The sequence below is a fragment of the Copadichromis virginalis genome, linkage group LG19 (genome assembly GCF_057382275.1).
Source record: "Copadichromis virginalis isolate Kocher_CV1m ecotype Utaka linkage group LG19, C_Virginalis_male_GT1.1, whole genome shotgun sequence".
In the NCBI taxonomy this organism is placed as follows: domain Eukaryota; kingdom Metazoa; phylum Chordata; class Actinopteri; order Cichliformes; family Cichlidae; genus Copadichromis; species Copadichromis virginalis.
The window spans coordinates 35,177,196-35,198,497 of NC_140636.1; the positions used below are offsets into that span (position 1 = coordinate 35,177,196).

General features: G+C 43.5%; 2 protein-coding genes across 2 annotated transcripts in view; one reads left to right on the forward strand and one right to left on the reverse strand.

Annotated features, from left to right (window-relative positions):
* LOC146686680 (ryanodine receptor 3) overlaps positions 1-9,236 on the reverse strand; it is a 110,662-nt gene extending 101,426 nt beyond the window's left edge. The window contains exon 1 of the mRNA XM_085441255.1: positions 8,963-9,236. Within this exon, the coding sequence (XP_085297381.1) occupies positions 8,963-9,010 (48 nt within the window). The 5' untranslated portion in view covers positions 9,011-9,236. The remainder of the gene's footprint in view (positions 1-8,962) is intronic.
* Positions 9,237-11,099: 1,863 nt separating this feature from the next.
* Positions 11,100-21,302, forward strand: part of LOC146686681 (formin) — a 47,940-nt gene continuing 37,737 nt past the window's right edge. The window contains exons 1-3 of the mRNA XM_085440554.1: positions 11,100-11,175; positions 12,010-13,651; positions 19,328-19,494. Coding sequence (XP_085296680.1) covers positions 12,103-13,651; positions 19,328-19,494 — 1,716 coding nt within the window. The 5' untranslated portion in view covers positions 11,100-11,175; positions 12,010-12,102. The remainder of the gene's footprint in view (positions 11,176-12,009; positions 13,652-19,327; positions 19,495-21,302) is intronic.

Sequence of the window (21,302 nt, forward strand, 5' to 3'; positions counted from 1 at the left end):
GTGTTGCTATTTCAAGGCCAGTAGCAGTTACTTCCAATGACTGGCTTCCTATGCAAGCCAACCATTGCCTCACAAATAGTTTGAGTTTTTCTATAATCAGACAAATAAGATATGACCTGTATATTTCTTTACTTCAGATGTGCAGGACAACTGTGTGCCTGACATTTAAACAAGGCAAATTTTCTATTTCTCATATTGTTAATGAATTCAAACAAATGCAGTCAAATTTCAAACTTTGAGAAACAGACTTCTGACCTGTTCTGCATAATCCTGGAGAGACTGACAGTATTCCACTTGTCTCCTACACTGTATATGCTCTAACAGTGGTCACAGTGTCAGCTTCTCCAGGATAAAAATATCCATTGTCCTTTAAGGCCTGACCTGATGAAAATTCTTCAGAGCGCTCATCTCCATGCATGTGAGCATAGCCATAATGTGCCCCTGGCACAGGAGAGGGTTAAGATTAAACTACAGCTGAGGCATCACTGTGTCAAACTCGATTTGTTCAGGGACTTGTGATGCTGACCGGGTGAAGGGTTTGGGTGTCAAAGCTAAAGCACCGCTGTGATTCAAAGTAGAGGAGCGTACAAGAGTAGAGAAAAGCATCCTGAGGTAAAGAGACTTGAATTAGTAGCAGTTACCAAATGTGGAGTCAGGACACCTCAGTGCATGTCTTGAAAATGCAGGTGTTGGTGCAGAAAACAGCATCTAATTCCAACGTTCTGTGGCAGCCTCTTGTAGGGTAACTTTTACTGCATAAAAAGAATCAGCCCATAGCACTCTGACTTGTCATACATTTAAGGAAGAGCTTCTTAAGAGCGTATTAAGGGAAAGTTGTAGTGTCAGCTCCTCAGTTATACCGCCACAGTAACGCTTCTTTGAGCTGGGAGTGAGTGTTACTGAGGGCTGAGCAATGCTGCAGATATTTAGCAGGGCAGAAGGATACAAAAGCTCCAGCATTTCTCACCTGCAGGCTTAGACACAGACCTAGCTATAAAGGTTGCCTCTTTACTGAAGCACTGCAGAGTCCCAGCAGAAAGTAGAGCACACAAAAAAGCTACAGTATAATGCAGAGAATGCACTTGAAAACTAAAAATATAACACAGCACTGGTAAGTTGGATATGTGTCAGCAAGCATGTGTGTTGCTGTGATTGTCTTTGCTGGAGCCCATGAATCTCCTGCCTCGCTTGCTGCCGGGGCAGAATAGTACTTTATGTTTTTATAACACACATTGTTGACTCTGCAGCAAAAAGACCCAATAAAAAGAGTGATGCCTCCTTGTCTGTGTTGGCGTGGTGCGACGCGGGGGTTGTTAAAGAGGTATGAATCTTTTATGAGTAACGCTGTCAATATCAGTTGAAAGGGCCGAGACTTTGGCACCCGCCTCGAGGTGGGATTTTCTCAGCATAGCAATTGTTGCTGCGCCTGGATGCACCTATGCCATCCCGCAAATTACCCAATTACACTCCCTCGGTCGACTCAATCAAGATTCTTCACTGACATGCTCAGGTGACACGGCTGGAAGTGTATTACCCAAAAGCATAAAGACCTGGCGTTACAGTTCAGATAACCGTCAAGGTTCACTTTAAAATAAATCTGGAAAAAGGATCTTAACTTCTGCAAAGTGAGCCTCAACAGCAGCAGATTGCAGCAGTAAACACTCTTCTAAATGGCTTATTAAAGGCCTAACAGTGGTAACAGGCCTATCAGCTGCACAGGTAGGAATATCTTAAAAACATCTTAGCAGACTGTGTCACCTGACAAATGTACCATTTCATTTTTTTACTGAATTCACAGACACAGCAGTAAAGGCCATCAGTACATCTGTTTTTATTTTATTTTTTTTCCATCTGATGCACCTGATGTATAAATCTTCAGTGAATACTGCACTGTGTTCATGGCTACAGATTCAGACGAACATCTGTCTTGTTTGGCAAACACTTTAAATGAGCCAAATGTTTTCTCACTGGGTGGATTTGGTGCTATTCCTGCAGGTAATTAAAAATGGGAAGATGATATTTTTTCAATACATTTTGAGGCAGCAAACTCTTTGCAGAGTGATAGAACTCATGCAGCACACATGTTACTGCAAAACAACTAAAATCATGAAGTGAATGAGAAACTAAAGGACCACTACAAGCAGTGCTTTTTAAACTTGTATTTCCTTTCTTGCCGAGATTTAAATGAGAAAGTAGCTTCCGGTATTATGCCTTTTAAATATTTAGCTAAACACTAGATTTAGCTTAACAGGAAGAAGGAAACAGCCTTGATTAACCTATAGCTATAATTAGCTATAATTTAAGCATGTGAATGACTCTATATAATTGTGTATAAAAAATGGTCATTACCACTGTTTTTCAGACTGCTGTTCTGAAGCCTAGAGTTCAGGATTTTAGTCACTGTAGTGTTTTTGAAATTGGGTACGACCATATTTGGATGAGGCAGTAAACAGTAAACTTCTCTAAGGTATCGCGCTAGCTACCTAACTTGGCTAGTAAGGTTCATGCTAGATTAAATGTCACATGGGATGCTACTTTGGCTAGTGAGCGATTAGCTTAAAACGGCATGTACCTCACACAAAAACTGAACTGCCACCTTAGCTGTGTCCCAACTGGACACAGTTAATGACTGTAGAAAACATGGACGACGCGACAGCTTCCCAAAACTGAAGCCAAAACGTCTCTATCGCCCCCTGGTGTCTGGCTGCAGTATAGGTCATAAACCCCACCTCCTGCATGTTAGCGGATGGGACTGGGGTCAGATTAAAATTAAAAATTCTCCTCAGATAATTTTTTTCCAAAGATGCTTTCGTTCATTATCAGTAGTTACGCTGATTTATGTTCAAGGGGTCTTCTTTCTCATAGGTTTGATTCTAATTACTACCATAATGCTTTTAAAGTGGGGTGCAACGTTTTTTAGAGTCATTGGTCTTAACTCAGACTGTATTAACCGAATTTAAGTGGCCAACTTACACAGTTACAGCCATGTGAAAAAGAAAGCTTTCACGGGGTTCTCTGAAAAGCTAAGTGCACTGTTGATGCTTCCATGAGAATAAGGAGAGTAAGCAGCAGCCAGGTGCTGCTAATCAAATGACCTTAATTAACTGATCATAAACAAGTGTAAGCACCTCTATAAAAGCAGAAGTTTCAGCAGTTTCTGGAGTTGGTTGTTGGTTTTGAGCATTAAAGGTGTGTTAACAGAATGCCACTATTTTCCCAGGAGTAGACATCCTAGTAAATTCACCCCAAGGTCAAACCGTGCAAAGCTTTTTTTGTAAAAACAGCCCAATTGCTAGATCTCAGGCTCTTACAGGCCTCAGAATATTAAATGCTAAAGTTCCTGACTGTACAAGTAGAAAAAGACTGAACATGTATGGCTTGTTTGTAAGTGTTACCAGAAGAAAGCCTCTTCTTTCTAAAAAGAACATGACAGCACAGGCTAGGTTTGCCAAAAAATGCACCGGAACAAATCACAAGACTTCCAGAACAATATGTTTTGGACAGACAAGACCAAAATAGAGATGTTTGGCCATAGCACCACATTTAATGAAAACCAAACACAGCATATCAACTATCAGCACAGTGATGGAGGGCTAAAGCTTGGCCCAAAAGGGGCTGTGCAAGTGGACAATGATCCCAAGAACACCAGCAAATCTGAATCAAACAGAGTGACTGCAGTGAGTGGGCCAAATCCAACACGGTGACATGAGAGACTGAAAATGTCCTTATAACAGAAAATTATTATTTCAAGTTACTGCTGAATCAAAGGGTGCACTTAGTTTTTCACATGACTCTATACAAAGTCATCCACTGGATAGTTTTTATGACATTAGCTGTAAGAGAGCAAAACAAATTTTTGATATTAGGGTGTAAATATCTCTATTTGTGCTGCTAATTTGGGCATTTTCACGTTACTTATGGAGATTGACCTGTTTTTGGTGCAAGGCTCAGGTAACTCTTAAATGAACTGCAGTTTCTGCTACACACTAACAAAATTGTGACCTCCAAAGTCACCAGTGGGGCTTTATAGATTTCAGTTTTTATGCTAACCTGAAGAGAAATCTTCTATATTCTGCTCTGAGACAAAACAGTTCAGAAAAAAGTACTTAAGAGGAAAAGCCAAGAACTGCCTCACAAGCAGAAATCTGTATCACAGATTTTCTACAATCAATGACTAATAGATAGCTACAGCTTTTTAGAGTAAAGCATATCCCGCAACACAGAATATGCTCGAGTGTGCGAGCCAACATTAACTGCCAAGAAGCAGCAGCAAAGAGAAGCCCAGAGAGAGATGGGAGACGGCCCTGGTAATGATGGAGGAGGCAACAGCAACCAACAGGCTAACAGTGGCTGGAGGAGGTGGAACCTATGAGGCTTCTGCTTCCTTTGACTTATGGTGTTTAAGGCTTTTGCTGCTTAACTCCAGTCAATTGTTGGGCCGTGACTCAAATACATCTATGCTGCTTGTAAAGATAAGAAAGAAAATCATTTTGTTTCTGGATAAAGTGAACTGTGTCGGGAAAACGCAGTTCAGGGGAATAAAGTGTACGTTAGTGTGGATTTAAATGGAAATTTGTTTGTTTTACACAAATGTGGCTTAAACAAGCATGTGAAAAGAAAGTGATAAAAACCCTGCAGTGAATTTTGTTACGTATGCTAGTTCCAATAAGAAAATCGAGAGATAAAACAGATCACTTTTCACATCCTTTCATAATTTAATTATAAAAAAAAACTTAAGCATATTGAATTTCATGCTTTTTCCCTCTGATGTTTTCCAGCAGTCACAATACAGATTCTACACTGCCTTATTAAATATTCAATATCCGAAACGCCAGATCAATCAGGCCTGCTTACCGCACGCCACTGACATTGCTGAGGAAATTTCTTCATTTGGTGGCACAATCAATAGCTCATTACTGCAGCTTTACACTGTGTTGTCTCTGGGCAGGCCCTCTGGCTTCATTCCAGGCCTATCTGATCTGTCCATCTTCATCACAGAGAAACAGCCTCCTGCTGAACAACAATTACACTCTTAACCTCACACCAACTTATCGCTCTGTAAGTTGAGTTTTTTATGAGATGGAGTGTGATGAGGCTTTATGATCGTGTGCGTATTTGAGCAGTGATATGTATATAATGCATCACATCCTTTTGATTTCACGCGCGCCAAGCGAGCAGGCCAGAAATAAGAATTAAGTATGCAAACGTGGAAAGGCAAGCTTTCACACAAAACATCAGTTCTCTGCTTCGAACACACAAAAACACAAACACCGGTAAGACAACACGATGGGGAGCAACAAACAAAGACATTTTTTCGAAATCGCTTCCTTACAAAGCTTTTTCCCTGCGCTCAAAATCTGCACCATTATACTCGAAATGCCTTTCGCTCACTAACAAAAGTGAGCTATTACTTTTTTAATTCAACCGTGAAATGACAGAAGCACTCATCATAATAGCGTTAAAGCTCGCCTCCTTGGTGTCACACAGAACGCGGTGATGTGCTGAACCGAACTTCCCGTCCGTGGAATAATTTCATGGTCATCTCTAATAATTATACAAAGACCAAGTGAGTGACAGTGCAAGCCTGCCATACTTGTGGCACTCAAACCCTGCACAAACAAGTACCCCAGTATGGATATATGAATGATGAATGGTTGGCAGGGACCCACTCTCAGCTCTGAAAGTTTCTGACTGCAGAACAAGGGCACCTTTGGTTGCCTCTGGATCAGCGTGAGGCTCCTTCACCCTCGCACTCTTGCTACTATCTCAAATTGCAGATGACATCCTCCAGGAAAGACACGTGATAATAACGTGCACAGCTGCAGTTATTCACAACTATGCGATTAGAGGGAAATGAAAGTTCATCTGCGGGGAAAGGAGCTGAAGAAAAACATGGAGGAGAAAAGAGCAACAGCAGCGAAGGAGCAGAAAGGAGACGCACAGGACGAGCGACCTCTGGCACCGAGGCCGCCGGCGCGCGGCACACTCAAAATTAGTGTTTTACTGAGATTACAGACTCCTTTCTTTTTTCTCTCTCTGGTGCTGCTTGTTTAGGCTCATTGCTTTGCTTCTTCTGTGCTGCTGCGCTGGCAGTCATCGCCTGGATGCAAAGTGAGGCCAGTGCCTTCACATAAACAAGCCGAGCGCTGCCACAGCGCATTAGTCACAGCTCAGGTCTGGCCTTTTCAAAGTCGCTACTCCTACTCAAACTGCTAATAGAGCCCCAGAATTTGATATTAGCCTAGCAGGGATACATCCATCAGCGAAGCTGTGCGAGTGCCCTCATGTGCGGCTAACAGGGTGGTTTTTGAGAATTAAAGCGAGAAGAGCGGCGAGCATCAGGACCGAAAGTTTCTTAAGGCCCCCCCTGCTTTATTCCCCCTCTTCTTTCTGCACTAATGACACAAGCAGGCAAGCAATTCATTAAAAAAACTACCCTTATATAATGAGCAGCCTGAGCAATGTGACCATAAGCTGATATTTTTTCACTATAGGGCCTATTACAAAGCCACTGCTGATGGAGCCGGTGCATTTGAGGACATTTGCAAACAGGGCGAACACAATGCCTGTGGAATATGCAGACTTATTAAAGTCTCTGCACAGCCCCTCGCACCCTTGGACATTAAACAGCAGTTTGTGGGGGAAGCTTCTGTCAGAGTCTCCTGGCTCACAATCAGCACCGTTCCTCTTCCTGTAACATCAAATTACCCGTGGCTGAGATATCCCTGCTCTTTCCCTCTCTTCCTTTTATTTCCTCCCACTGTGTTGGGTTTATAGGCAGCAGTCCGGCAGGGGTAATTTCTGCTACCACTCCAGGGAAATTACTTTGTGTTGTTAGAAAAGGCAGTTTGCGAACTGCTTTATCAAGCTCCCCGTCTCAAGTAACAGTCAACATTTCAACGCAAGGAAGAAATACAGCCTCAGCATATCTGTGCTTATAAGTGCGCTAAGTGGCATCAGTGCAAAGGCAAGAGTAGTCACCGTGGGTGTGTGTGTGATGTTTTGGATAGGCATATGTGCATCCAACTGTGCATTTGTTTCTGCAGGACTGCTTTCATTGCCCGTACATCCTCGCACACATATCTGTTCTGCTCCTCTACGCCGAGCGGTTCAGCTGTGCCTTACTTGGACTGATGAATAATTTCTGCACTGTGCTCTGCTGTGGCACGTCTGGTGCAGCCTGACTGCACCACACAGCTACAGCTCCGCATTTGCATTCAAAACGCACACACTCACACTTTTACACTGATGAGCACCAAGCATGCGCCCGCCGTCCCGACACCGTCCATTCTGCCAGACGCTTCCCTGTGTGGAGGATGCAACAAGCCGCTAAAAAAACAAACAAAAACAAAAAAAAAGCAACAGCAGTTTTCTATTACTCAGTGTCATCTTGCTTCTGCTTCCAGAGTTTACGAAAATTGCTCAGTGACGCGCCAACAAACTGGACAAAGAGCCAAGCAAGGAAAAATCCGCCAATTCCAAAACTCTCACCTGAGGTTGACTTTAAAAATCTTAACTCTGGATTTGTGGCATTTAAATTCAAGGCCGGAAAAGAGAAGAAACGGTGCTGAAATGTCAGCTCTATTTTGAAGTGGCAGACATGCTGATGTGGTGACCTCTATGTGCTGTGGCTAAAAGGTTGGGGGGCTGCAGGGCAAATGAGCAGGGGGTATAAGCTTACTTCTGAGTGAAAAGGAAGGGGCAGTCTTGGATTGTGGTTTCCAGTCTTGCTCATGCCTCTAAAGTCACATTTTAAAGCTGGACGTCTCTAATTATCCGACGCTGCTGTAAAATATCTAATCACTAATTAAAATGTCATTTAAAACACCTCTGTTCAAGTCTTTAAAAAAGGCTGTAATCTGCATAACACAACAACAACGTCGCTACTGTGTGTGCCTCCAAGTACAGCAGGTTGTGCATCTGTAAGCAGCTTAATAAAGGGAAACCACAAGCAGCAGCGCCAGTGGTGTGTGCAACCGAACACCTCCTACTGTCTCTGGGTCTATCTGGAAGACCTCCAGGTGCTGCGCTCCTTCATCTATCCGAGACTAGCGTGGAATTTTTCAGGTATGATATGCCTCTCGGTGCGTTTTTTTGTGGATGAGCGGGTTGTGTCAACATCTATCATTGTCAGCAGTAGAAAGCGTTCCTCTCAGTCCAAACACAGCTAGATATTTACGAGCTTAAACACCCATCCTCAGCTAGAGAAATCCATTTCCACTAAGTGGCAAATATTTCCACTGTAGTGCGGAGCTAGAGCCAAGGAGAGAAAATAGTCTTCAGCCCGTTTAATCCTAATCATACACTATTTAATGAGCATACAATACTGTCTGTTTATGTTAGCTTTGTCTCTGACGAGTAAGACAGCGTTGGTAATCTGGGCTGGCTGCAGTGAGACTGTGATTATTGCAAAGATGCTCCTTCTTAGTTCATTTGCATAGACCTTTGCTGCTGCACAGGAACCCTGGGGCGACTGTCTGGACAGGCAGTGTAGGCTGCCAGGCTACCACGTTAGTGCATTATACAGCACACTGGTTCAGAGGTCCATTTTTTTCTCTTCAAAAACAAGTCAATTGACGCTGACAGAACAATGAAGCCTCTTGATTCAGTGAGCCATTTTAAGTTGGATCGCAGAGCTCGAACTGCCAAACTGTTACCACATAATGATAACAGGTAAGTTTGTCAGCAGAAGAGGGGGAAAATACCGCTGTGAACTTCTTAGCGGCAGAGATTGTACGAAACACAATAGCTGTCAGTGAACGATGCGCAAAACAATAGGGCACTGTCAACGCCTGTGAGATGTGCAAAGGGAGAGGGTTATCGAAAGCTACATGACAGAATAACATCTGTCAGTAAATCAAAGTGGCAGCCAATCGACAGGAATAATCTCTCACACACTCACACAGAGAGCTACACATATTCCCACAGCCATCAGAGCAGCGCTTACAAGTAATGTACTTACAGTTCTGAGGAACTGGATCTCATCCTCTCCTTCTCCACCTTCAGCCATGGCTGCAAAGGAGCCTGTTCAGACTCCGCTGGCTGCCTTCTCCTGTCGAAATTAGCATATAGCTAATCCACGGCCATACAGCGGGAGACTACCGCAGCATGTGTCACTCAAAAACCCCTGCGCTCACGCCCCTGTGCTCGCCGCCCGGAGGAGGAGTGTGTGTCAGCATCGGAGGGCTGGAGCAACTGGGGACGGGTGCGTGGCGGGGAAACGGGGAGAAGACGAGTCCTGTAGCGAAAGATGCTGGAGAGGGGGGGGGGGGTATGTGTCTTCGACGTCACCGTCAGACCTTATTAGCACAAGCGGGAATATTCAAAAAATCGACACGCGCTTTCCGTCTAAAGCTAATTTCTTTCCCGACACGCATGCTAAAGCGTGGGGTATAGCGCGCCCTCCCACCACGGCGCACGCAAGAAATTCACGCTAGCTGCCATTTCCAGATCAGCACCATGGTCAGCACCCCACTACCCGCACAGGCTTTCAGTGTGGAGGGTCCTGCACTCACCCTGCAGAGGACGGGATTTTATTTATTTATTTATTTGTTTTCCTTTTTTTCTATTTTTTTATGTTGCCGATCATTTCTAAATGTTTGAGGAAGTGTGGATATGACTATTGTATAGAAAATATGTCACTGCTACCGCTGAAGTGCAAACGTCTTCCAAATCAGCCTGAATCTAGAACAACGTTCCCTCATTTGCTATGATGTCTTAACAGAGCTCTTTTTTTATTATTACAAAAAAAAAAGGGGGGGGGGGGTTCTTGCACAACTACTACCTCACTTGTAAATTATTTATCAGATATTTGATTAACTCAATTACATATTAATGAATGCAAAGTAAGACTTTTCACTTATAATGTGTGACAGCGGTCGTTCTGGTGACCCAAAGGTTGGTCATAAGCATAATGAAGCTCGCTCATCTCATCTACAGCGAATAAACACGCAGGCGCCCCAACACGATGAGATGCTGCCCTCTAGCGTCAGTGCGCCAAACTGCTAAGACCAGCTCTACATGGCGTCCTTCCACCATTCATTGCACCATATATACTTAGTTACTTTATTCTTCATCTTATTCTTCCTGTGATGTTTTAAAAAGTACATCCGAAGGATTAAGTAATATTTCAAAGTTATGCAGAAGTATTTGTATTAGCATTAATATAATCAATCATGATCATATTAGCGCCCATTTAAGTTTTTAATGATAAACCTTAAAATCGTTGGATACAAACCGTTGTAGAAACAGCCATTCTGCAGTTCTCCAGTTTCCCAACAATGCAAATCTAACTCGCAACAAATGCAAATGTCCAAACGCGCCTGTTTCTCCGAAACCTCACTCACCGCGACAACCCATTTAGACGACACAGGAAATGTGAGAGAGCACATTACTTTATCCAGAAGGATGGCAGCTTTCAAAACGGTAGTTATTGGACATAAGTCCGACTCTAAACATGTTCGACCGAGGCTATGACACTTGTTCTAATTATGTGTTTATTATCAGAATCTTGGCTTGTTTTGGTGTTTGAATAGAAATTTTACGAAATGGCTTTCCCCGTGCATGCATGGACTTCCGTGGCCATTTATTTGCGTAGGTCCCAGACTATTTACGCTGAAAACACTTGTCTTGCTCTATCCCAGTTGTAATAGGTTAAAGAAGGCACCCTGGACATGCCGCTTAGAATTTAATTTAATATAAATTTTGAATATTCTATCTAATTTTATACACACACTTTTGTCATATATATAAAATTTCATTAATTTTTTTCACAGTTGGCCACCCGGTGTCACTGTTTTGTAAATATTAGTTAAGTCATTCAAAGGCCAATTGCGACGCTTTCGCTTATTTTTCTTCAAAGTTATCCGAGAAAACAGTAGCATTTGTTGCCATAGCTGAAGCACAGCCACACTTTATTTATTCCCTGTCCGAAGTACACACCGAACCCATCACATGGCCTACCTGCAAGCCGCAGCTGCACTGACTCAAAATGTGGGCTGTGGATAAACACTAAGGCACCAATCACAGAGCAGAGAGCCAGCGGCGGCTCTCCCTATTGGACTAAACGGAAGTCCATCAGGACTGTCGAGCCCGGAGAAGCAGCGGTGAGCACTCGGCACTGGCTGGCTGCACCGCAGAAGATGTGAAGAAATATTTGCCATGCCACTAAAACGGGTAAGTAAGTATTTATCTTTTAGCATCTGCTTCAACCCTCAGCAGGTGCTGTTGGTTGTAGCGCACTTTCAGCTTCTGGTTAACGATAATTAAACGTCACCGAAGCTCTTATGAAGAAGATTCGCTTTAAAAAAAAATGTAATTCAAGATAATTAAAATTCTAATTTAACTAAATGTTCGCTGGTTTTCACTTGTAAGTGGGCAGCTGTAACCCGAAAGCCTTCAGGGCAGTGTAGTTACGCTGCCATCTTAACACTCGTGTTTTCCTGCAAGGTGACAGTAACCCATCGGATTATAATATCATATAAACTGCTGAGACATGAGGCGACATGCGGGGGCGAGCCTGTTTTGCTTGTAAACATCTTTGCTGGCCGCCTGCTCGGGGCTCGGCGTGTGTCGTCACCTTGTGTGACACTAGCAAGGCTTTTTCTTTTTCTTTTTTTTTTAAATGCGGCAGCTTGTGAAATGTTGATGAACTGCGGTTTAAAAATGTTTCATCCACTTACACAACAATGGACAGGAGGATGGAGGTGGAGCTGGGGTTAGGAGCTTTCTTCTTAAATGCATGATTGCTGGATTGTGTCCAGCTTTTAATGTGACATTGAAATATGGAAGCTTCCTGTTTGTGAAAGGACTGTTGTGATGTAGCCTACCCTAGCAGTGCCCCGTCTCAGATTAAAGGCTTTCATTTAGTTAAAGCTTTATCCTAAAGAAGAAATTAAAGTGTGGTATGTGGAGGTAATGTGTGTCTTTAGCAGGACAGGTATGTTACTTGAACATAAAGTGTCCATCCAAAAGCAGATTTATCACTCTGTGCTACTTTCTTTCTGACAGAATCTGGACAGACCAAGTGATGAATAGCCAGAGATCCTCCTCTGCAGTCCGAGCTGAGTCCGTCCGCATACTCACAGTGCTTGAGTGATTAATATGGCACCCATCATGCAGGGCACCCACACTATATTGCTTCTGTATGCACCCATCCATGAGCTAAGCAACATCAGCCGTTATTTCCCCAAGAGGCGGGCCCCAAGTTTCGAGTACAAGAGCCGCGCCCCTCGTTCAGACAAGGCTGGTAATGACTGTGACCGAGGAAAGGAGGATCTTGCAGTGTCCAAACAAAGAGGCCAGTCTTCTGACTTTCCAGGCGAACTGCTCACCTCCCAGCAGGCAACAAAGAAAGCAGTTGCAGAGCTCTGCTGGCTGGTGGCGGAGCACCACCAGTTGCTGGCGCAGTTGTTATCACTGTGTAAGGATTGCAGGAACAAAGTCAGGATGGGTAACCAGGAGGGGAAACTCCAGGAGTACATGGAGGGTCAAGACGTTCATCTTGGCAGTCAGGTTCTCAGCGGCAGCATCTACTCCCTTAATCAGTCTCCAGAGCAGACGCGAGGTGTGCCTAAAAGTAAAAAGATGAAGAAGTTAGGGGGGAAGAAGCTTGACAGCGCAGAGAATTTCCTGCACAGTAAGATGAAGAAGAAAACTCCAGGTGGAGAGCCGTGTCTTGAGCTTCCAGCTGAGAAAAGTTTGTCTATATGTGCCGATTTGGAAGTGGAGCAGATGCCAGGTACCAAGGCCTCTGGCCATGTGTCTGAGAGCCCAATCGTTGGCTCTTGTGTCTGTCCGATCAGTAACCCCATCCTGCCAGTGGAGGAACCCTTCCAGATCACCCGTGAGGGCTGGGACTTCATGGAGGACAATCGCACATTTGACCCCGACATGGATTTTTGTTTCTCAGAGTGTGACGGAGAACTGGGTTACCAGTCATCTTCTTGCAGCCTAATGGAGGGTCTGACCCGGCGAGAAAGTGGGAGTAACCTTAGGCCGCTTAAAAGATTTGATTCTCCGGTTGACATGGTAGTTGAGGATGCATCAGCAATCAAGTCAGCTCAACAGCTTTATAGTGAAATCAACCAGAGGAATGTTGGAGTCAGGGTTGTTGCCAGAGTGCAGGATGTAGAAGGGAGGGTGCAACATGTTAGTCACACAAGTCCAGACGGGGCTGTGCCACACCCTGAATCTAGCAAAGGCCAACAAGGCTATAAAGAGTGGAGAGGGCCAAACAGGGTCAGGGGGGAAAAGTCATGTAACAAACTCTCTGAGGGGCTGCGACTGCCCCTGTACAATACCACTGAGCCCTTGCCCAAATCCCACAAAAATAGCCCCTCTTCCCCTTCCCTCGCTGGGGTGTTCAGCACCTCCTTCCCAGCCTCCAACAGCCTCCAGAGCATGTCCCCAGTCCTGTCCCCTCTGTCTTCCAAACAGGAAAGCCCGCAACTCAATCACCGCATTGTACTCCTTTCAGATAAGGACACTGACCCTGATCAAGACAGCTCCAGTAACGCAGATGAACCCAAAATCTTCTCTGAGATCATAGACAAAAATGGCAATAAACGGGCCGTCACTCGGCTGGATCTGAACCTCAGCAGGCCGCCGAGCAACTGCAAGTGGAACTCCTCCAGCAATTCCACAACAACAGGTGAGCTGTCAGAAATCAAGCATTTAACGCAGCGATTCATGCTCAGACACCCTGCCTTGATGCAAATGCTTTTACTCGCTCAGTAGTTTAAAACCATTTTTTGTTAGAAGATGCCCTTCGACTGGCGCTGCAGACGCTAATTTCAAAGAGCAGAACAAAAAGACACCTTGAAAGGCATTCTTTGTGCATCTGTAGCGGCACATGCAGTGCCTGAGATGTAGGCTGAGTCAATCTGCAGCATTGTAACTGACAAACATCTTCCACACAGAGAGATGTATTTGCCATTCAGGCTGTTATCTAATAAACAGGCCAGGCTCTCTTAGTCCTCTTAGTTTGTGACTGCTGGGTTCTGCTTCGGGATTTGATGTGTGGCCACAAATTAAAACCTCCCCAACAGAGTTGTACAAGGGGCAAGCTGGGCTCGAGAATAGTTTCACTAATGATCTATTTTAACTCTCTCAGCACTGTGGGGAAGATTAGTAAGAGTGTCCTGGATCAAAGGCATAAAGTTGACACAGAGTTCAACCTGAGCAGAGTTCTCATGAGTGTAGTAGTAACTCGAGCATTGCCAATTTGGATCAGGGACTCAGTAGGCAGGAAGGGCTACAGAAAACAGAATGGATTCGGATTTCCTTATTTGTACATCTCATTTCCTCTTGTAATAATCTGTCTTCTTGTATGAGATTCTGACAATGACGGAAATAATGGGATTGAAAACCCACGGCGTTCCCTGTGTAATCTTTGCAAAGCCGTACGTGGTATAAGCTGAGTTCAGTGATGTCAGTGTGACTGACGATTTCTCTCTCTTCCTCCAGCCTGTGTTTAGCTCTGTGGTCATGCTATTCTGTCACCGTTTACCCTCAGTGTGGGTTTCAGCTTTACCTGCTCCAGACTGCACGACCCAAGTTTATGCTGCTTTCAGTGATTCCATCTTATTAAATTTAGTATCTCTGTAACATGGTTAAAGAGCCCATTGAAAATCCTCACTCTAATCTCCAAAAGCAAACAGATGGCCTTCCATTGATTATTTAATGCACTCGTGGACTGCAGGCAATATTTAGCTATTTTTATGTCGGTCTATGCAGCTACTTTGCCCACACTTCAGCGACAGTGCTGAATTTTTTTTTTTAAGGAACTTGGGGTCTTTGAGTTACATCACATACAGGCCAACAATGCTCAGCTCGGTGGCTGATGGGAGAAAAGAGATGAGCTGGAGCCAAACTAAGGGGCAGATAGAGAAATAAATAGTCCAGAATAGCTCATGTGGAAGTGATTAGGATCAACACCCAGTGAAAGGAAGTTGTTTTATGTGCTTCCCTACGTAGCCACAATATAAAATGTATGAAATTTGACTGCCGTTATTTTTCTTTTTTTCCTCATCGGTTTTTATATTTCAAGCAGGTTTCCAAAGTAATATTGAAACCAAGACCTTGCATCATACTGTCCACGTGCTCCACAAGTCCCAAAGCGAAGGCTTTAATTTTAAATGAATTCCCTCTGCTGTTTACTCGATTGCCCTTTTGATAACTGAATACACTTTAGATGTTAACGCAGATAAATGAACATCACAGGGAACAGCCAAAAGGCGCTAAGTGGGTCAGTGTGGAGCCTGGACCTTCATGGTTTGCAAATGTCGAACTAATTATGATCTGGGCTCTTTAATCTGGCCCCTCTTATTGATGCTTTTGTTCTTATTAATGAGTGTGATCATGCGGGTGGTAATTTTAAAGTGACACATTCTATTGTTTACTTCATGTGCCAATGCTCATGCCCTGCAGTTTGGCTAATGTAATGCCTAATGCATTTACTAAGGTGCAAATTTGCTTTTCTCTGTGTTATCTTGGTGTTGACTTTCACCTCTTAATATTTTAAAAAGTACAATCAGCCCTGATTCAGAAGAAAGTAGACTTTAGCTAGCTTAGCTGTCTGTGATTGGTTGCTGAGGTGGTTTGTAGAGCTTCTGCACTGCATCTGGGCAGAAATGATGAGCTGAGCTTGGACAATGATTTAAGTCTGCATAGAGCTGAGTATAACTACACTTCCAGTCACATCTCAGATATTTTTGTGATCCAGTTCTTGTTATGGCAGTATTGCTAATACATGATTATGCAGCTTTCAGCCTGTTTGGGGATTAATCTTTCTCTATACCCCACTCCCATCTTCAGTTCCCTTCCTCAATTCCTGTGACATATGGCAGCCAATACCATAATCTGATTACCCAATATGTTTTACCAAGGTCATATGAAACTGAGCGCGTATCACTGCTCCTAGCTGTCATTCAACTGGGCATGCATGACCATGCAGCATTGTTACACCCAATGAGGACAAGGGCCAGCTGTTTTCAGATAATGAAGTCTTCCTTGCATAGTTACTTTAAGCTGCATACCACATACAGGGAATCTGGGCACAAAGGTCTGTCTTATAAATTATAACTTGTCTGCTTTAACAAGCCCACGCTAACAAGCGTTAGCCATGTTCCATCTTAATGCTTCTTGTTGCTTCTTACCATGTGAAGCTCTAACTGGCTTCCTCCTCAGTGTTTCTGCTATTTTAAAACCAACACTCGCTGGTGGGAGTTGACCAAATTCCCCATCTCCCAATTAGTGGCTTGCCAGGCACAATGAAAAGCACCCAGCTTCAGCAGAGCAATTACTGCATTTCAGTTGTGCAGTGCATGTCTCTGAGCATTGTGTCATGCTACATTTCTGCTTCAGCTCTAAGCCAGGACACTGCAGTAGTCCTCCCAGAGTTTTCTGCTTGTGGCCGTCTTTATGGTCTCTAATGCTGCCAAACCAATCAATCGGACATCCTGATGGCCATGTCCCGCCAATAGCCTGTGTAGAGGGGAGAAAAATGGCCGCGATGGGCAGAAAAGAGACCGGGTGATTTAAGAATCGTGAATTTTTCATGATTTATATAAAAGCCAATGATTCTCCTTCTTGGCTAAAAGTGATTGATGGGGGTGGAGGCTGCCAGATGTACTCACCATGCCATATGGCCCAGTTCTTTTTACTATGAATGATAAGGTTAGACTTTAGTGGATAAAATAGGGCACACTGACCAAATCTGTTTTGAGCCTTAAATCAGAATGTGAATTTAAGCTGTTGTGGGCAGATGGAGTATCTGGCTGATCTAATGTCATTCGTTTAAGGCTTTTTAAAATGTGGTTTTAGGGCTTTTTTTGTCTGTTCTGGAGTGCTCAATACAGCTTTCACAGTGCTATCTCTGACCACCGGATGAACAGTTGGCGGAGTGACTGGCAGATAAATCCATCAACCCTGACAACAGCATCCACCTGTCAGGTTCGGACATAAGATTGTCTCTGAGCCACACCGAGCACACACTTATTGTTAAAATCAGAATGCTTACATAACCACATCATCTTCAAATTGCTGCTCTCAGCAGGTTGGTCGTCCGCACCTTTTTGCTTTTTCTTCAGAAACCTCTGATGGTGTCCAAAAGGTGGTGTCAATTCAAGTCTTTGCATTCAGACTTTGTGCTGTGTGTATATTTGGTGCACTTATGTTGTCTTAGGCTTGGGATTATCCAGTTTAGTGCATTATTTATGTCACATTTCATGTGAGCCAGCAGACACAACACACACACATCTGCAGCCTGTGTTCACTCAGTTATGGACACTGATTCAGTCTTGGCTTTTAGAGCAGCAGGGAAGGAGATTAAATGTAATAAGTGGGCAGCTTTCCTCAGGGATGGTAAACTGTGTGCATGCATGCTAGTAGTATATCAACTCCCCAATTATTAAATGCCTTATTACCTAATGCATCTAAGAGTCCTGCATCAGTATTTGTGTTGTTTATTTCTTTGCAGTGTCTGTGCATTTATTCATATTGCATTTATAGCATACATCAGTGGCATTGGAGCTGCACTGTAGTGTGTCGGCTGGCAGGGAGACAGATGTGTTCTTTCCTCTTCCTGTACAGATGGTAGCAGTGTCGGCCACCTTTACAAATATTGCAATCAAACACTTGTTGGTTGTCAACCAGGTGAAGTGTAACAGTAAACATGAAAGTGTTCAATGTTGTTTTATGGTAAAAAGTATTTTTGGAGACGTGGAGGAATGTAGCAAAAAAAAAAGTGATGATGTTTGTGTGTGTTGCAGGTGGATAGTGTTCTGTCCGTTAAACCCTCGTCTATGAAGCAGTAATTATGGGGAGAGCTGGTTTTCATCAGTAGTCTCTTTCCTTGGCTCAGACTGGACTTAAGTCTGCATTTGGAACCATACCAGCCCACAGTCAGCAGTTCCTACTGCGGGACCATGCAGTGCAGCATTATCATAATGAAAAGTTATTAATCTAATCCTACTACCACACACACACACACTGCTCTCAGTCCAGTTGGTGGACTGCAGGCATCGCTGCTGTCTCATAATGAATGATTGTGTGTCAGCTCTTTCATATTTCAACGAGGCCTCCCATTTAGTTTTTATGTGTGCGCTCGAATAACTAAATTTAAAAACTTCGGGGATCTTTTCCAGGGGACTTCCAAGTTCTTGGAAATGAGTGCTGCATGTTCTCTTCAAGGTTACTTATCACATACACAAGATAGGGGATGTATTGCTTCCTGCTGGATAGGAATTCACATATATTTCTCACTGTCGATCTCATAATTCTGCCCATGCAGGTCAAGGTGTTGTCTTACAGCTGAAGGAAATTGAGGTCGCCAAGATCTATACCCTCCTCCTCTCTGTGTTCTCTCCTTCTCTCTTTTATTCTTGTCCTGCCTTTTGTGTGTGTGTGTGTGTGTGTGTGTGTGTGTGTGTGTGTGTGTGTGTGTTATTTTCCTCTTTTAGCTTGCTTGATCAACTCCCTTGAGGTAGTGAATTCATGCATCAAGGCATGATATATCATGTTTCTGTGCACTTGGTAAGAACGTGACACTGGGGTTTTTTTGTTCTGTGTTGGCACTCTCTGCATGGTTCCTGTAGTCAGTACCGAGTTCTGCAGGCTGCTGCTGATTCTGTGTGTGCAGTGCGCCTCTGAGAAGCAAATATTGTCAGCTGGTTTGAAATGCACACAACACTGCACAGAGATGCTGAGTTCCTGCCTGCATTTTAAAATATACGTTGTCTCTTTGTAGATCTGTTTCTCCATGATCTCATTGCACTGCACAGCCAGCAGAGGGCAGTCTTCCCCAGGTCTTTTATTCTCGCTCCATCAGGTCTTTAGGATGACTGAACACTGGTTTTACACTAATCACACCTACCCACAACTGACTTCACTGCTGCAGTACAGTAGGAATGCTGACTGATCTAATGTTGTCTGCTGCAGGGAATATGCTGTGAATGCACATTAATATTAGTATAGGCTACTCGATTTCTCTAGCCTTTCTCATAATTGGATCAATGTAGTTTTCTGGTGGTGTTGTTGGTGGAGACTGGGCCAAGAGTTGATTTAAAATAGCTGTGTACCCTCCAGTCTGCACATTAGAGGGTCTCACTTGTTGTTTCTTTGATGCTAAGAGATTTCGATGTCTGCTTCCTACCTCTCATCACTGCTGTTTCCCTGAAGGTTACACAGGAAAACAGTCAGAGCTGCTTATTTACCCATCACACATGCGACTGCGCCTGTTTTTCCAATTAATTTGCGGCACGATGTCTTACACAGCTGCGACCATTAACGAAGCCCTGTGGCTGCATGCTTCTTTGTGTCTTCGTAGAAGAGTCCCTCTTGCGTCAGGACGATATTTGGACGCTGGATGGCGATGACCCTCAGGAGACCCTTTCACATGTTCCACGGCCTGATCACCTGGATTTCCTACGCATCACACCTCCCGAGGATGACATTATTGGGGATACTCCATATTATCCCAAGCTGGAATGCACGGTGAGATTTCTTTTTTTTTTTTATTATTTTATAAGCATTTGCACATAGATGCCAATTTATGAGTGATAGTCAAATATGTATATGTTATCAAATATGTGCCAGTATTGGTGTAATATTTCAGTACAGATGATATCGATATTGTTATCTAACATCCGGATCATGAATCCTTACAAATGGGTCATGGATCCAAATTTGTATTGGTACATTTCTTTATTCGTTTCTTACAGAAGCTAACAAAGAAAAAGGTGCTTGAAGTCATTTAGAAATGGTTACATTGCACAGTTTGTCCCGCAGAGCTGCTCCATCATCTAAAATACACCCAGCATTATGTTTGCAGCACATCCATGCAGAGTGTAGCAGTGCTTTCACAAACCAGTTTTGCAAACGCATTGCTGTAAAGTTAAACAAATTCCTTTTTTTTGTAAAATGCAGCCAAATATCCGTATGAGGTGATGTTGGGCTTTTTGGCTGCTGTTAGTGTATTGTGGCATTTATCAGTGTCAGCGGCTGAAAAGTTGAAAATTGTTAATTTATGTTTTATTATGAAAAAAACATCTCTGATGAGCCTATCGTTTCCAGCCTTCAGTAGAGCTCTGATATACTTGGCAACTCAGAAAAATCCAGTTTCACACTTGACTGTTTCCACATCCAGAACAATGTTCTCCAGCAGTTACCCCCCCACCCCACCCACCGGGGACTCATGGGGATTTGTGTCTACTCTGGCATCTAACCACCTGATCATGAATCCTTAGAAATAGGTCATGAATCCTAATCTGTAGACTACAGTTCTAAACCAAAGCTGAGTGGGAAGCCTTCCACTTGAAACTCTCACATTAAGAGAAATGAAAGTGACTTTCAATTTCAGCCTTGGTATGCTCTTATATGTTCATGTTTTTTTTTTTTTTTTTTAAGGTAATTGGTGACATTTTCCCATTAAAGAGAAATGGCAACACAAATTATTTTCCTGAGTATGTGAAATATGTAATCCTGTTGAACAGTGTGCGTCAGAACATTATATGTAAAACCTCTGGAGTACTTGAAGTGCTCCAGAGCAGAGACATTCCTGTGGGAGATTATCTGGGTGCGGTTTTAGGTGGGTAGTGTATCAGCTCAAGACATGCATTGTTTACTAATACACCATAACAGATCTGCCTGTGGGCATAATCAGATGGCATACCAGCATAAGGGCACGTTGCATATAATTAGGTCCTGTGTGTTGTTTTGAGCATTATGTGTGGCGTGGCTTCATTGTCATTCGGTTTGGTTTATGGTATTAGAAAAACGCACCTCAGCTGTGCATAATGGCTTTTAGTGTGTGTACAGGTGAAAACACAAAGGCAGGGAGGCAGGGACACCACCCAGTTATGTGAATGGGGAAAAGTATTTTTATCTGTAGCGTTTACATGATATTCGGCCTGTAATCGCATATCGGTTCACGTCACAGTGTCTGTCAGTGGGGCTCTTTCTAGCACAGCCAACCCGAGCAGCCTACTGTGGGGTGAAATGCCACTACTCTTACATAAAATAATGCCACAACCACAGAAGCGGTCACTGTTTGTAGTTTTCATAGCGCAGTGCTCGACACTTTACAATGTTACTGTATGTGTACAAACAGTTTTTTGCACATATAGATAAACAAGAGAGAGAAAGTCCAGCAGTCTGAAGGAATGCAGGAAGGGGGACCTGTGGTTGCTAAGGAAACAGCAATTTGAACTTTCTACCCCACCACCTGCTGACCTTGATCCAAACCCTATAGAGCGTTTCTAACCAGTTTTAGGCTGACCAACATAGACGGTTCAAAGCCCAGA